The 17,893-nt window shown below is 33.5% G+C and overlaps 2 protein-coding genes across 2 annotated transcripts in view; both read left to right on the top strand.

Annotated features, from left to right (window-relative positions):
- Positions 1–17,893, top strand: part of LOC125828165 (isopentenyl phosphate kinase) — a 295,006-nt gene that overhangs the window by 134,269 nt on the left and 142,844 nt on the right. The window lies entirely within an intron of this gene.
- LOC125828191 (kirola-like) lies at positions 5,885–6,663 on the top strand. The gene is made up of 2 exons (XM_049507513.1): positions 5,885–6,071; positions 6,407–6,663. The coding sequence occupies exons 1-2, from the start codon at positions 5,885–5,887 to the stop codon at positions 6,661–6,663; spliced, it is 444 nt and encodes a 147-aa protein (XP_049363470.1).

Genomic DNA, 17,893 nt, shown 5'->3' with positions numbered 1-17,893 from the left:
GAGGATATTGAACACCAACTCTTGAATCCCAGTGAAAAGAAAGAAAAACTTACTACTTGTGCTATTAAATTTTTTCTAATTGAAAAGACAAATAAATATCCGATGCAGAAACTTTTAGTAGAAAAATATATATAAAATGTTGTTTAACTCCTCCCTCTATTCTAAATTGAACCTCCATAATTAATTTTAGTACAAATAAAAAAATAGTTAGAGAGCATGAAAATGATTTACTGTTTTTATTCCCAAGAAACTTCTGTTGTGCCCTTACAAACTTGAAATTTCCTTTTTAGCATACATAGACATAGGTAGTGAACTGAGTGTCTTTCATAAGTCCTATTTGCTCAAAAAATTTCGTGTATTTCCAGATTACTAAACTATTTTACTCCCAAGGATTTTCTCGATCTCAAGTGTTAAGGTAGAGAGGTAACAGCTGCTAGGGATCAATCACAACGTAATAATCTAGCTCAAGCAAGTGTTGTGACATATAAAATTGGTGTCCGAAAAAATAACAATTTCTATTTACAGAGGAAAACACTATCACACCAAAGCAAGAAACAGAAGTACAAATGAGTAACATGCATCTGTTTTCTTTTAGGAAAAGTTTTAAAGACAATTCATTCTAATTAACTTATATTACACAGTCGGTACTCATCTGCCTAAATGTTGCAATATTATTAACTCTGGGAAGACCTCCTTTGAGGTAACGAAGCAATGTTTTCTACTCGAATTACATATAATTTCAATCCACAAGTTCCCCAGTTATCAGATTCACATTTGACAAGTTAATTGAAGAGATAAACACACTTGAACTATTACTTTTCCACGAGTTTCACACGTGAACAATTGGTTGTTCTCCTTTTCTTTTCCTAACTAAACTATCACCATTTATAAGGGGAAAATGATGGGTTTTTATGTTCTTTTGGATAGCACAGGACAGGTTAATTAATGCCTCAGACTGAGAGTTGTAGTGATGCCTCTACAGGTGTCACGCCCCGAGCCTACACCCTGGGCGGGACCGGCACTCGGAGACCATTGCTGGCCCCAAGCGAACCCTTGGCCTGGCTTTCTTAACTCAGCGGAAACCTACTCAACAGAATAACTCAATGCTATGCAGAGACATAAACAACTTAAATGATGCATATCTGGCCAAAAAGGCAACTCGAGTCTCAAAATAGAATACTTACATATATACATAGATAACAGACTCAAAACTAACTGACTGACTGTCTATGAAGCCTCTAAAATACTTAGATGGATGTTGGGACAGACCCCGCAACACCCTAATAAACAAAACTAAGAGAACAAAATAACTGAGCCCTCTGGAAGCAAAGAGGCTCACCACTGACTCTAGAGTGCTCAACTGGATCAACGGCGTGCAGAATGCTGATCCTGGGTACCTGCGTCTGCATCATAAAACGATGCAGGCCAACTGGCATCAGTACATGGAATGTACGAGTATGCGAGCTGGACCGCTAAAAACAACTTAAGCTTGAAAAGGGATACAAAAGAGAACTTACCTTGGCTCTGTACAACTCAAGAATAACTGAACTTAATATAAAGCAATGAGACACATGCAATATATAAAACCTTTGAAACTATTAAAACATGACGTAAAAATCATATTTATAATATCATGAAAATACCATGCTTCCTCTCAAAGTCTACTTGTGCAATGCATGAATGAAGTCCCATACCCCCATCCATACTAAGCAGAACTTATCGAGGAACCAAGCTCTCTTTTTTTTTTACTGCTGTGGGAGTTTCTCTAACCGATAACCACCACTATGAAACTAAGTGGTGATACAACGTTTTACCTCACGTTGTCCAAGGACCATCCTATACCTTGCCATCGATATAGGACCTTACTTTAACTTTTGCTTAATGGATCCACTAGCTTAACTTTCGTGATCATCTAAAAAGTATGATCCGAGAAATCCCATGTTTGGCTACATGGTTCTTATGGAGAGTTGAGTTAATATGAACTCGTGTCCCCAACTCGGTGCTCAAGACTACTCCCAAAAATACTTTAGCTCATAAGTGTTTTAAACACATATTTCTTTAGTTGAGATAATTACTCAAAACTTAGCCCGAAGGCACTTGAAAACTCTTTCTAAAAAGAACAAATCAAAACCATATTTTTTAATATGATCATTGATGACTCGGGATATTCATACTGCTTAAACATTGATGGTATATCTAGAGACCATACTGTTTAAACATTGATGACATACTCGATTTGTCATATCTAATCATATTTTAGAAACTCTTTTGAAAAACTCATCTTTTATTTTTAAAAGAGATAGTGCTCAAACTTCTCAAAACTCTTTTGGAAATCTCAGTTTTCTCTCAACTTAAATGTGAAAACACTTATAAACTCCCTTGGGAAATACTCATTTCCCTAATTACTTTTGAGAAATGAACTCAACTCGTGACTCTTGACTTAACTCGAAACTCGATACTCTTTACTCGACTTGAAACTATATGCTCTTTACTCTTTACTAAACTTGAAACTTGAAACTCTTTACTTAGCTTGAAACTCTATACTCTTTGCTTGACTTGAAACTCTATACTTAACTTGGAACTTGAGCCTTAGAATGAAGTTAAAACGTTTAATGAAGACTCTTGAAAAGCTTTAAAGACTTGCTTGGACTTACTTAACTTCTAAGCTTGACTTCACTTGAATCGGAAACTAACTTCACTTGACTTGGAAACTAACTTCACTAGAATTGAATTATGGATTCAAGGACTTGATTGGTGTTTGGAAGGACCTCCTGATGTTTAGGAATGATTTAGGAAAGCCAAACTTAAGAAAATCTTCGAACACAAATTCTGAAAACAGTGGAGTCCGCGTCCTATCCGCGACGCGGAGAAGATTTTGTTCACAGAGGGAACAAGTCCGCGACGCGGACGTGCTCCTCGCAAGCTGCCCGACTTTCTCCTTCACGTTACCAACTCTAAACTTTCTAACTTCAAGGGTTCCAGCCCCAATCACTTAGAAACATGAAATCCCTCAACATTCAATAGATTTCAACTCAAAACCCCAACCGGAAACAAGTCCCAAATCATCAAGAATCTTAACATTTCAATCAACAACAATACCAACAATAATTTCAACAACAACAACAACAACTAACAACTTTAACAACTTCAACCACAACAACTCACAACTTTAACAACAAAGCCAATCCTTTCTTAATGAATAAAAGGGGTTAGGTGTGTGGGGGAAAGGATCACCCAACACTAAAAGCTCACATACCTTGATAGGGATCACCCCCGACGAAAATCCACGATGATCTCCTTGCTTGATCTCCTCTTCTTCTCTTCTTCTCTTCTTCTCTTCTTCTTCTCTTCTTCTTCTCTCAAAACCCTCACTCTCGCTTCTTTTTAAAATGGTAAAACTGATCAAAATGATCAGCCTAACACATTTATAAAACCAAAATAAAAGGCTAGGGAAAAGACCAAAATGCCCTTAATTTTTTTTTTCCGGACGGATTCCTTGCCAACTGCCCAACTTTCCATGGTCATAACTCGCTCATACGGACTCGGAATTGAGCAAACTCGGTGGCGTTAGAAAGATCATTCCACGAACTTTGCAACCATAACTGGAAATACTCCTAACTCATCCTGAGCTAGGAGTTACGACTGATCAAAGTTGGCCAAAAACTCACCTTTTCCATACTTAGCCAAAATTTTCCAGATTTTCAAATCCTTTCCAAAAATGAAAATTTCCAATTTTAAGCCTCTTCAATTATTTCACATTGCCGGATGTTACAACAGGTACTCCCGAAGACAAAATCGAAGCTCTACCTCTCTTGCGTCGTCTTCCTCTGTTACTGTTGATAGTTTTGCCCCTTCAGGTATCAGCTGATTAATTTTTCCTCAAGATTTGATATCTTCTTTCTTTCTGTTGTTAGTAATCCATCCTATGTGTGTTACTTTTTCATCAATTTTAATAATTCCTTTGTAAAATTTGACTACATCCAGATCCTAAGAGACTACTAAGAGTGACAACAATGTAGAAAACAGAGAGAACCAAGGTAGCTTATCGATCTAACCACTGGCATGTAGCATAGTTTGCAACAGGGGAACTATTTACATTGTCAAAATCTTTAAAATGATGCAGTTGTCTTGCAAAGTTTTGATCTTTTTACTCCCAAGTCAATTGAAGAGAGAACGGGATTTCACACGTGAACAATTGGTTGTTCTCTTTTTCTTTTCCATCGCCATCTATATATCATATTTAATAACTCTTTCGCAAGTTTTAACACGTGAACAGTTAGTTGTTCTCTTCTTCTTTTCCTACCTGAACAATAATCTTCTATGTATTTTGTAAGAGAAACAGTAAAAAAAATTTATCTTCTTGTGGATAACGCTGGACAGATCAATGAATGTCTAAGACTCAGAGTCCTTATAGACCAATAAGAGTGACAGCAATGTAGAAAACAGAGTAGTTTATTGATCGCATATACAATACGGAAAAAGTAACTCATGATATTATCGTCAACCAAAATAACCACTTACTAAGAGAAAAACCTCGTGAACTCCAGACCGAACCTCTTTTCATTACTACATGTACAAGGCATTTTTGGAAGGTGAAAAAATCAAAAAAATATTTCCTTTATATGACGCATATGCAATTTCGAGAGTTAAATCACATTTTAATATGCTCTTCAAATATTTCTTAATTTCCATTTCACTTTTATATTCTTTCATCTGTTCATGTTAAATATAGAAGTGAAAATTCATCAGGGGTAAAAACACACCAGTCTTTTGGTTGATCTAGGACCTAATGACGAAATAACTCAAAATTATAAGCACAAGTAAGCTAAATCTTTCATTGAAAATGGAAGCATGAGATGGATTTATTTTTGGGAAAATTATATGAAATAGCAAATTATTAATTCAAATTAGATGTTATAGTCATAGTTTATTTTATTTGTAATTGGCAGCAAACATCCCATTTTTTTGCCATCTGATTCGGTATACAATTAGCCATTTTCGGTATACAATTACCCATTCGGTGTACAAATGTATAATATGTACAAAATGCATTTGTGTTTATATAAAGCGAAAGAAAAGTGTATACAAATACATATATTTTCGTCCTATACACTTATAACTATACAAATACAGATCTTATTATACAAATTACAATATATAAATGAATTTATACAAAACTGAACAATTTATATAAAATTGGATGTATCTAGCGAATTATACAAATCAAAAACTCCATAGCAAACATAAAATTTGCTATGGAGCGTAATTCTGTAAACTAAAGATATAACATACAAATATGATTTTTATGTTTGCTATATGTGAAAGCTGCTCTTTATTTTTTGCAATAGGCATGTGCTATTAACTGTTTGTAGTGGCATAGCTATATAGAGTGAAGGTGGTTATTAAACACTATTCAATGAAAACTATATTATATTTATAAAAAATTATATATTATGTACATAAGTTAAAAATTATGTTTATATATATTTAAATTTTAAACATTTTAATAAAAAATTTAATTTCACCGTTGACAATTATTTGTTCTTATAAAAATATTTGTTTATTCTATCATACAACATTGTAAGTTTCAAATTTAATAGTTTGAAGGGATATGTATGATACCTTGTAAGTTTTTTTTAAAGGTAATTTTGCTGTAAAAGGTTAGGTAATAAATTATTTTTAAAAATTAGGTTAAGGTGTGAATAGCTAAAATGATAATACATTGAGGGTGCAAAATGTTATTAACTCGTAGATATGTGGTGAATAATGTTTCTACTAGCTAGCATTCCACATTTAACTAAAATCTATATAAAGACTACAAGTTCTAAATATTTTCTCACCACTTTTTTCAGCAACGTATTGCTATTCTTAAGAAGTAGAAAATATGGGTTTGAAAGGTAAGTTGATTGCTTCATTGGAGATGAAGTGTGGAGGACACTCGGTTTTTGAGGTTTTTCACACCAATACTCATCATATAGTCAACATATGTCCTAGAAATGTCACCCATTTTGAAGTTCATGAAGGTGAAATCATAAAGGCTGGTTCGATTGTTAGTTGGAAATATTACGAGGGTAACACACATTATTTTTTTGTACTCTATCTCTCTCTCTCTATCTCTCTATCTCTATTTGATTTACTTGCATAAATTATTTTAACTTTTGAAATAATTCTTAATTAAGATTATTTTAACTTTTACATTTTTTTTAGTTGGCTCCAAGCCTCCAACTAACACTTGAACATTACTTACTAATCTTTAGTAATAACAAAAAATTCATCATAGTAGTAACATCACAAATATAATTTTCTCACCAAAAGTATTTTGTAAATGTTTAAATCTTTCACAAGGGTATTGAACAGTTGAACTAGTGATAACATCTCTTGTATTTTCTGTTTCTAATGATTAAAGCTGGACAAGAAATGTATATGAAGCACTTAATTGAAGCCGTCGATCCTCACAAGAAATTAATCAAATGGAAAGTTATTGAAGGAGATTTATTAGAGTTGTATAATTACTTTGATTTTACAACATCTTGTGACCACCAGTGGACTACTTGGACAATTGAATACGAAAAGAAAACTGAAGACACCCCAGAACCCCTCATTCACTTGAGTCATATCTTTGACATGACCAAGGATATAGAGGGTCACCTTCTCCAGAAATAGTGTGTATATATATATATATATAAACATTAGAAGTAACTGTGTTTGTGTGATGAATAATTTGCAACTAGCTAGCATGTGGAATAATAAATAATATAATGTCAATGTCCATACACATTATAAGTATGTGTGTGTTAGTGTGATGAATACTTGGCTAGTTCTAGCTAGCATGTGGAATAAATAATGTTGAAATAACATGAAACAAGTATGGAGAATTCTTAAAATTTATAACAAGGATTAGCTATGCCGAACAGTAGTAAAATAAACCTTTGAAGGCCATACCAAATAACTCCCCATTCATCTCTTTCTCCCACCACGTTCTCTTAGTGAGAGACCGAGTGTTTCTCCAGATGCAACCTACTTATGTACATTCAAAGTTGGAGGTCATAGATGTCAGCTGAAGTCAAATTACAAGACATTGTATCATGTCATTCAAGTTCTATGTATTAATATTTATATTTATATCTTTTTTACATATCATTTTATTTTATTTTATTTTATATATCTATATGGAGCGTATGTGGTGTTGAAAAATTAAGTTATCTCAAATGACATGTGATGATAGAATAATATATATAACTTTTAGAATCATATGATAAGAGTAATTAATTATATTCCGATGGAGAATATATTCAACCCTAGAGCCAAATATCTTAATGATGAACTTGAATGGTTTTCATTATTGCATTCTTAGATTTTGATTTCAATTGACCACTTTTTGCTTTAGTCATATCTAAATAAAAACACAAATTAAAGAAAAGAGAAATTATGAACTTGAGTACTTTCATGAGACACATCCGTTAGTATAACATTTGCTCAACACAAATAAAATATTTGGATAAATATCGTAAGGAAATAGATCTCGAGCCTAAAATAATTGCAAAAATTAACTTAAAGGGAAAAGTGTTTACTTAAGTTTTATAAAGAGTTCGGGGTTCTTGTCCGTTTCCGACATAGTATATTTTCATTCCATTAATTCCTCAGATCCGGATATTTCACTGTCAGATCGACCTGGAGCATGCAAATTCAAGTATTTCGAAGTTTATTCAAGTATGTATAACATACATGTATGATTCACAATAGATTTATTTATGGGCTTTCATTAAGGGGTCGTTTGGTGTAATGGATAAGGGAAGTTAATCTCGGGATAAATTTTAAGTAGCCTTTATTTCCTTGTTTGGTTGGAAAGCTTGGGATAACTTATCCCAGGATTATGAATTAGTACCGGGATAAGTTATCCCTCATATTGGGTGATATAGTAATCCCGGGATAACTTATCCCGGGATAAAATAGGTAAATGACAAATATATCCCTTTAAATCCTTTTTATACATCATTTTTCACATTTATTTATATTTATATTATTTTTAATATCATGTATAATAATGTTTACTACTTCTTATTTTTATGATAATCATTAATATTTTTCTATTAAAAAATTACACTATATAAATATAATTTTTATTTGACTAATTCTTATGTTTCTTTTATTTTGATTTCTCATAAATTTTCTTCTCTTTAACAAACAAATGAGGGACGTTCTATTTTTAAGCTAAATAAAAAAAAAGTTATATTTTTAAATACACATGGTACTTATCATGGGAATACATAAACAAAAATATTTATGTTAAATAAAATAAAAGTTTTATTTTAAAAAATAAATAACTAAAGCTCGCAAAAAAAATTTTAAAAATTAAATAAAGTGAAGGGTAATTTTGTAAACAAACAACTTGTTCTTAAAATTTATCAATATATATTATTTTGAATACAACAAACCAAACAATCAATAAGAAATAATCCCAGCACAACTTATCCCATCATAACTAATCTCAACATAACTTATCCCATCATAACTCATTTTCAAACCAAACGCCCTGTAAGGAATATTAAAGGATAGTATAAACATGAAACTAACTATTAAAATCATGAGGAATGTTATAAAGATGTACTGAGTTACAATCATAATGATGAGAAGTAATGAAAGTAACATCTTAGAAAGTTATGGACATTTACCGACTACCATAATTCTAATATTCCATTATAAGATGTATGTTATTTTATTTAATATTTTATTTCATATTTTGCAAAGTCTAAAAAGATACTCTCTTCGTCTCATTTTATGTAAGGTAGTTTGACTCACCACGAAGTTTAAGAAAGAAATGATGAAGACTTTTAAAATTTGTGGTCCAAAATGAATAATAGAAATTTGTGTAGCTGTAAATCATTTCATTAAGGATAAAATATATATTTTATAGTTAAATTGTTACTTAATATAGAAATGTGTCATTCTTTTTTGAACCGACTAAAAAAAAAGTAAGTTACATAAATTGGGACAGAGGAAGTATTATTTTATGGTTGAGATACGACATCCTTTCATTTATAATTTTATATCTCGCACAATAGGCATATTGTGCCAATAGGTATTAGGAAAAGAAAATTAAACAAATAGAAATGATTTATTTTCTGCAATAGGCATGTGCTATATAAACCGTTTGCAGTGACATAGCTATATCGAGTGAAGGTGGTTATTAAACACACTTCAATAAAAATTATATTATATTTATAAAAAAATATATTATGTAAATAAGTTAAAAATTATGTTTATATACATTTAAATTTTGAATATTTTTAATTAACTTTCTAATTACGTCACTGACAATTATTTGTTCTTATAAAAATATTTGTTTATTCTATCATACGACATTGAAAGTTTCACATTTAACACTTTGAAGGAATATGTTATATGTATGATACCTTGTAAGTTCGTTTTAAAGGTAATTTTGCTATAAAAGCAAAAGGTTAGTAACAAATTATTTTTTTAAAATATAATAGGTTAAGGTGTGAACAGCTAAAATTAGGAGTGTTCGTGGTTTGATTTGGATCGGTAATTGGTTAAAATCAAAATCAAACCAGTCTAGTTGGTTTTTTAAAGTTCTAAAACCAAATCAAACCAAATGAAAAAGATAACGTCGGTTTGGTTGTTTTTGGTTTGATTCGGTTCGATTCAGTTTTTCTGATTTTTTCAGTTTGAAAGTAATAAAAAAAAATTATAACTTACATAAATACCATAGTGTAAAACTTAAATTACATTCTATCCCTATTCTTTTCTATTTTACAAAAATCCCTTAAAAATTGTAGCATCCAGATACATTATATTCATCCGGATACATAACGTTTGATACATAAAACAACTTGATTGATGCGCTTAAAAAGGAGTCTAAACGTTAAATTGATTATCAGTCCCACAAATCACACAAAATAGATCCCACAAATCAGGAAAAACAGATTGATATCAATCTATTCCAATCGGTAACAAATTCAAAGAATTCAAAATTCAAATTTTCTTCTCCTTCATTGTAATGACCCTAAAGGTCATTTTTGGAAATTTTCATAAAATGACCGTTTTACCCCTCCCGATAGTTGCCCCGAGTCCTAATTGTTGTATTTTCGAAGTTGGTTTGGAGGAAAATTGATGAAAAGTTGAGTTTTTGGAAAGTTGAGTTTTTAAGAGTTAAAGTTTGGTTAAAAGTGCTATTTTGAGTCATTTGGAGTTTCGAGACTCGAATCGGATTTCCGTCGATTCCAGCAGTTTTAGAATGTCGAAACGGGTCTATGAGAATTTACGGAGTCGAATTTGGAGTTAAAACGAAGATTTGAGGTCCTAAGTTGCTAAAATTGTGAAATTTTGATCAAGAGTTGACTTTGGTCAACAAACGAGGTTTCGGTGCTCGAAATGGAATTCCGAGGGCACCGTTGGATTCAGGAGGTGATTCTAAGTCTAGAATGAGTCTTGGTTGAATTTTTAGAGGCCCCGAGTGCGTTTCGAGTTTTTGAGCCTAAAGTTAGTTTCTTGACGCCTAATCGGATACCGGGTCAAGGAGACCTCGAATTCAAATTTCGACGATTTCATTGAGTCCGAAATGTCATTTTCAAGCTAGTAGCATATTTGGTTTGTGTTCGGGAAGTGCCAAATGAGTTTTGGGTGAGCTTTTAAGCTTCTTGGATGCTTTGACACTATTTCAGCAAATTGTGACAACTAAAAGGTTCATTATTAGTTTTAAAGGTCGAAAAAAAATTCCGAAGGTTCTGAAATTTTGAGCATGAATTATAGGACTTATCTGCAAATTTTGGTGCATTTTCGCTAACCCGAGATTGGACTTTTATCGCAAATAAGAAACAATTGTTTACCGAGTAGAAATGATATTTGACTGGGCAAACGAGCATGAAATTGAGCTCCGATTGAACGAGCATGTCCGTATCATTATTTAAGACATTTACAAAAAAAAGAATCAGGTCGTTTCACTATCGTATGAGGAAATTACGGCCTTTTTAGTGAAAGATTAACTGTTGTTTTTCTGGTGCATAACAGCCATGTACTGTCATAAAAATCTCATACTGTGTTCATTTGGTATTTTGAGCATATCGGGAGTTCTAGAGATCGCAATGGAGTGATTCTTACGGGATTCTTCTTGAATTAATATGAGGGTTAGTATTCAATCTTCAATTCGACAATTTCTCATAATTTCTTTATGTGGTTTTTTTTCCCTATCCGTAAACCTCATGGGAAAAATTGGGGTTTCATCGATTTGGACTCCCTTTTTGATGAAAAAGGTATATTTACGATTCTTATGTTATGGGTAAACTGATTTTAACATAAAATTATTGATTCATCAATTATTTTCATCATATTAACCGCGTACAATTTGGACTTTCTCGGTAAAGTTAAAGTTTGATAAATTGAGAATTTCAAGGTCGATCTTAACTCCGTTTTTGATGAAATTTCATATTTGAACTTATCTAAGCATGGGTAAGATGTTTTTCAAGAGATATTTCATTTTCGAGTCGGGGTTTCGGATCCGAATATTTTAGGCTTCTTCAAGAACGTGAATTTTTCTTCAAATTGAGTTTGTGAATTGATTTCAACTCCGTTTTCAAATTGGTTTTCACCATTAGCTTCCAAATACTTTAAGGATCATTTTACATCAAAAATTTCCAGATTTGGGTATCGTTTTCCAGTATGAGACTTTTGGACCGTTTTGCCCTTTTTCCCTAAATTTCTTGATTTTGGTGTCATTGGACTCGAATTGTGATTGTGAATAATTTTTTGAATAGATTATCGTGATACGAATTATACTCGAAAAGGAAAGGCTCGAGTCAAGTAACTTTTGGAGTTCGTTTTAAGGCAAGTGGCTTCCAAACTTTGTAAAACTCTTAGACTACGCATGACTACTTTTCTAATTGTGTTGGGGAGTAATAGGGATTGAGGATGAGTTTTATTTGTTGATTGAAATTTGTTGTAAATGAAAGATGGGGAATAAAACGAGTTAAATGTGTTATGATGTGGTCGTGATATGGTTGTGATTGAGACAGGTGATGTGTAATACTATGATGCGGTCGTGATATGGTGATGATTAAGACACGTGATATGTAATACTATGATGTGGTCGTGATATGGTTGTGATTGAGACAGGTTATGTGTATTACTATGATGTGGCCATGATATGGTTGTGATTGAGACAGATGATGTGTAATACTATGATGTGACCGTGATATGATTGTGATTGATGGCATGTGCATATTCATTATTCATCCCATGTGTGAACTATCTGTTGCATGAGTTCTGAGACACTGATATGAGGATAGATGGATATGAGACACAGTTGAGACTAACTCCGGCTAGAGATATATGAGATGGACTAGCTCCAGCTAGCGATTTGGATGCCGATGGGATCTGGTTCCGGCGGTGATACAAGGTCCATGTGTGGCCCCCATGGGTTCTAATTTGAGTATTCAGCGCGAACTGATTACGTCAACAAATGTGTATCGTAGGACAGACATGCATCACGACTACATGACATCATTATTGCATTTTGCATCGCATCTGCCTTATCTTTGTCTGTGATGTGTGGATTGTATCGGTTTACCCTTCTTATGTGGAATTTGATCTACTTGCTCTTATTTGTTGATCTGAGGTTGATGAGGATATACTGTTGGATCTGGCTGTTGAATATGATCTGTTTAGTATAGGTTGGTTGGTTTGCTGCTAGATTGAAGTTTCGGTGGTTCGGTTGGGATTGAAAGAAGTTGTTTGTAGTTGCTAGTTTTGCTTAGTTTAGAGTTACTTGCGAGTACCTGTGGTTTTCGGTACTCACCCTTGCTTCTACACAATTGTGTAGGTTGACAACTCTCTCAGATTCGGCTAGGTTGACAACTCTCTCAGATTCGGCTTAGTATTTTCTTTAGCAGATTGAGTTTCGGGACATACTCGAGAGGTAGCGGTTCATTCCAAACGTGCCCTTGAGTTATCTTTACTTTCAGTTTTGTTCTGTTCGAGAACTATACTCTGAGACTTGTATATTTTTATTCGAATTCTGTATTTAGAGGTTTGTACATGTGACAACCAAATTCTGGGTACTGTTGAGTCTTAATTAAAGTCTTCCGCTTATTTATTATCTTTTATTCTCGTATTTCTACTTCTCTATCGTTGTGGTTGGGTTAGGCTGACGCGTCCGGTGGGAAATCGACACGTGTCATCACATTGATTTGGGGTGTGACATTCATCTATCCCAAATCATAACAGATCCAAAATAGATGACCATTGTTGCTAATACATGATGAATATATTGATTTTGTTGAGATATTCAGGAATTTGGGTGAGCTCTGAGTTATTAACGATACAATAGTGATGAAATAGTTGTTTGCAAATAATTTCTTTCGCGAATCTCAAATCCGTCATTACAACTGAATTGAATCTCAAATCTGCGATTGATACAACAGACAAGATAACTAGAGAGATGCATTGCTTTGATGCTACATTAGGTGAAATTGTTTGTGTTGAAATTGGGGAAAACAACACCAAGGTATTTTTATAGCTAAATTGGTGTCACACCCTGAGCCTACACCCTGGACATGGCCGGCCCTCGAGAATCATTGCTGGCCCCAACCGAACCCTTGGCGTGGCTTACTTACTCAGCGGAAGACTTACTCATGATAAATACTTTAAAAAGTAAACTGAACTGCTCGATATATACTAAGAATGTTTCAAATATCAACATTTAACTGGCAAAATTGGCAACTAAAGTCTCAATACATAAGATAGTGAAAATGTAAAGACAACTGAACTACTGACTATCTATCTATGAAGCATCTAATAACTGAGATGGATATCGAGACAAGACCCCTGATCATTCTAACAACTGAAATACTAAAACTGAAAGCAAATGAAAAATGAGCTCTTCGGAAATCAAGGAGGCTCACCAATTGACTCTGAGTGCTCAACCCGATCAGCGATGCACTGGATGCTGATCTTGGTTACCTGCATCTGCATCATAATACGATGCAGGTCAACTGGCATCAGTATATTGAATGTACGAGTATGCGAGTTGGAATGCTAAACATAACTTAAGCTTGAAAAGAATCTGAAGGAAACACTTACTTGGCTCAACTCAACTGATTTCAATATAAAGCAGTGTAAATAAATGCATTATAAAGAAAAGCTTTAAAACATGATTTTTAACTCTGTGTATTTATAAATACAATAATAACTATGTATGTATGCAAAGATACATATAACTCTGAGATATATATAAAAATACAAATAATAACTCTGTATGTATGCAAAGATACATATAACTCTGAGATGTATGTAAAAATACAAATAATCTGATGTATATAAAAATACAAAATACTGTTGTGGGAGTTTCTCTTACCGACAACCATCACTTAAGAGCTATAGTGATAATACAACATTGTACCTCACGCTGCCAAGGACCATCATATACCTTGTCGGGGGTAAGGACCTAACTTACTAAGTGGATCCATTAGTCTATGCTTACAAACATTAAAAGATTCATCTAAAAAGTATGACCTTTTTCTACCCATTATGGCTACATGGTTTATGGGGGTTGTGGGTTCTCTGAACGCTCCCCCATACCAGTGCTCAATACTACTCCCAAATTATGATACTAACTCCTTATGTTTAAAAACATATTTATTTTGGTGATTTGATATAATTGCTCAAAAACTTAGCTCAAAGGTTATCTTGGGAATCAAAGTTTCCCCTCTTGCTTAATTATGAAAGCAATTACTCTTTTCTGAAAGCCAGCCCGAAGGCTCTTTGGAAATCGATGTTTCCTTTCTTGTTTAAATATGAAAACATTTTAAACTCTTTGGGAATACATAGTCCCCATATACTTTTGAAGAAATGAACTCCAAGCTTTAATCTTTACTATTTACTCAACTTGAACTTTAAGTCTTAAAACAAAGTTAAAAACATTTGCAAAAGACTTCTTGAAAAGACTCTAAGAACTTCCTAGACTTGGCTCTTGACTTTCCTTGAATTTGAATTTATGGATTCAAGGTTATGATTCATATTTCTGGATGATTTCTAGATGTTTAGAAGTCATTTAGAGTAGTTAGAATCAATGGAAAGTGTTAGTACACTTTAGAAGGACTTAAATAGGCTAATGACGAAAACTGGTGAAAAACGACAATTTGGACGCATCTCAAATCTGGTGCACTGCTGACGCGCCGCACCATCCCCTCGGGAGTTACGGGGGCGCGTCGCTCCAGCCTCCTTTCAGGCAAAATCTGACGAACTTTTGATCTCGTTTTCTGATCCTAAATCGTTTTAATTCGATTCTTTTTCTCAAATTCACTTTAGATTCATGTACCCAAATCATATACACAAAATCTAACCCAAACAATTCAAGGAAACAACACTTTAACATCAAGAAACTCCTTAATCAACTCATATTCAAGAACGAAATCAATTCAAGAACAACTATCAATAACATCAAATTCTCAATCTTTTTAGGACGAAAATACTCTTAATTAAACATGCTTGGCGTGTGGGTGAACTAACCCAACGTTATGTGATCTCACATACCTTGTAGGGATCACCCTCGACGAAATCCACAAGCTGAACTTAACGAACTTGACGATTTCCTTGCTTCTCCTTCTTTTTTCTCTTCTTCTTTCCTCTTCTCTAAAACTCGAACTCTTTTTCGAAAGCGTAAAACTGACCAAGTTCAGTTTAGACCCTTAATTAATTCACTAAAACGAATTTAATTAATTGGATAAGGAAAAGACTAAAATACCCTTCAAAAATCCGGATTGGACATTTCCTTATTTGAATAGCCCAACTTCCAATGGGCGTATCTCACTCATACGAACTCGGATTCGCGCAAACTTGGCGGCGTTGGAAAGATCACCCCAAGAGATTTCCAACCATACCTGGAAGCACACCTAACTCATCCTGATCTAGGAGTTATGTCCGTTTGAAGTTGGCCGAAACTCAACTTATTCTAACTTAACAAAATTTCCAGATTTTCATTTTTTCCAAAAAATGACTATTTCCATTTATTAGCTTCTTCCTAGTTATTTCAATTTGCGAGATGTTACAATATCTCCCCCTTGGTAACATTCGTCCTCGAATGAGATTACTCTTACTAGGCTAAGGGTGCAACATGCAACATTCAGTTCAAGCACCCACAATTAAATGCAAAACAACATGCCAACTTAAAAATAAATATTAAGAAAGGATTAGTACCTTAATTCAGAACTTCTCCAGATTCGAAGAGATGTGGGTATCTCTTCTTCATATCTTCCTTAGCTCCTCAAGTAGCTTCCTTAACAAATGGGTTCCTCCAAGGAACTTTGACCGATGCTACCTATTTTGTTCTCAACTTGCGAACTTGGCAAATCTAGAATCTAAACAAGAATCTCTTCATAAGATAAGCTATATTTGATTACAATATCTTTGATTGGTATAATCAACAAAGGATCACCCATGCACTTCTTCAACATGGAGATGTGAAACACCGGATGAACCGCAACTAACTCTTGTGGTAGCTCCAACTCATGTGCTACATTACCTACCCTTTTCGATATTCTGTAAGGGCCAATATAGTTTTCCCTTCTTACTAAATCTCATAACGCCCTTCATGGGTGAAACCTTCAAATACACCCAATCATCAACTTCAAACTCTAACTCTCTTCTCCTAACATCAGTGTAGGATTTCTGACGACTCTGTGCCGTTTTCAACCTCTCTTGGAGTCCATCCACCCTTGGTACACACAATCTGCCTTGATACCTCAACACACCATCTCCCCTTTGTTCAAAAGCCATTACTTTTTGTTTATGAACATGCCTTCAATTCAGCAAAATGGGATCTTGGTCTTGCTTGTCTTTTACTTCTGACACTAATGATGATTCAACCCCATTCGTCACCACCACTCTTCCTTCTTTGGAATCCATAAGTCTGACTCCTTGGCGTGCAAGTCTATGTACATCTTTTGCTAACTCTCGCTTTTCTTCCTCAGTATGTGTGTGTTAGTGTGATGAATAATTGACTAGTTCTAGCTAGCATGTGGAATAAATAATGTTGTTTTTGATGAATATGTTGCATATGTCAGTGCCAGGTCTGGGGTGAAAATACCCACGATCTAGACTTGAATTTGAATTCCCATCTTCTGGATGGAAAACTAAAAAAATAAGATGTCATTTAGTTTTTCCCATCTCACTAGTTAGAGGAAACTTTCTTATTTTCTTTCAATTGTTTCAAAGTTTATTCAAGTATGCAGTATGTATAACATACATGTATGATCCACAATCTTTATTTATGGGCTTATATTAATGAATGCTAAAGAATGTCATGAACATGAGATTAACCATTAAGATCATGAGGAAGGCTATAAAGATGTACTAGGTTACGATCATAACGGTGAGAAGTAATGGAAGTAGCATCTAAGAAATTATGGACATTTATCGACCACCATAATTCTAATATTCCATTATAAGATGTATGTTATTTTATTTCATATTTTGCAAAGTCTAAAAAGTTATTATTTTGTGGTTGAGATATGACATCCTTCAATTTTATTTGTTATTTTATTTCATATTTTGCAAAGTCTAAAAAGTTATTATTTTATGGTTGAGATATGACATCCTTCATTTATAATTTTATATCTCACACAATAGGCATGTGCCAATAGGTATTAGGAAAAGAAAATTAAACAAATAGATATGATTTATTTTTGGGAAAATTATATGAAATAGCAAATTATTAATTCAAATTAAATGTTATAGCCATAGTTTATTTTATTTGTAATTCACAGCAAACATCTCATTTTTTGCCATTTGGTTCGGTATACAATTAGCCATTTTCGGTATACAATTAGCCATTCGGTATACAAGTATATAAAATGTGTTTGTGTTTGTATAAAGCGAGAGA

This window comes from Solanum verrucosum, unplaced genomic scaffold (genome assembly GCF_900185275.1).
Source record: "Solanum verrucosum unplaced genomic scaffold, falcon-dt-bn FXZP01000053.1, whole genome shotgun sequence".
Taxonomy (NCBI): Eukaryota; Viridiplantae; Streptophyta; class Magnoliopsida; order Solanales; family Solanaceae; genus Solanum; species Solanum verrucosum.
Note: the sequence above shows the minus strand (reverse complement) of the source record. Positions and strands in the feature narration are given on the sequence as shown.

Excerpts from the sequence above, each read along its gene's own strand:
- LOC125828191 (XM_049507513.1), top strand. The coding sequence starts at position 5,885 with ATGGGTTTGAAAGGTAAGTTGATTGCTTCATTGGAGATGAAGTGTGGA. Across the intron at positions 6,072-6,406 it reads TAGTTGGAAATATTACGAGG|CTGGACAAGAAATGTATATG; the intron begins GTAACACACATT and ends TAATGATTAAAG.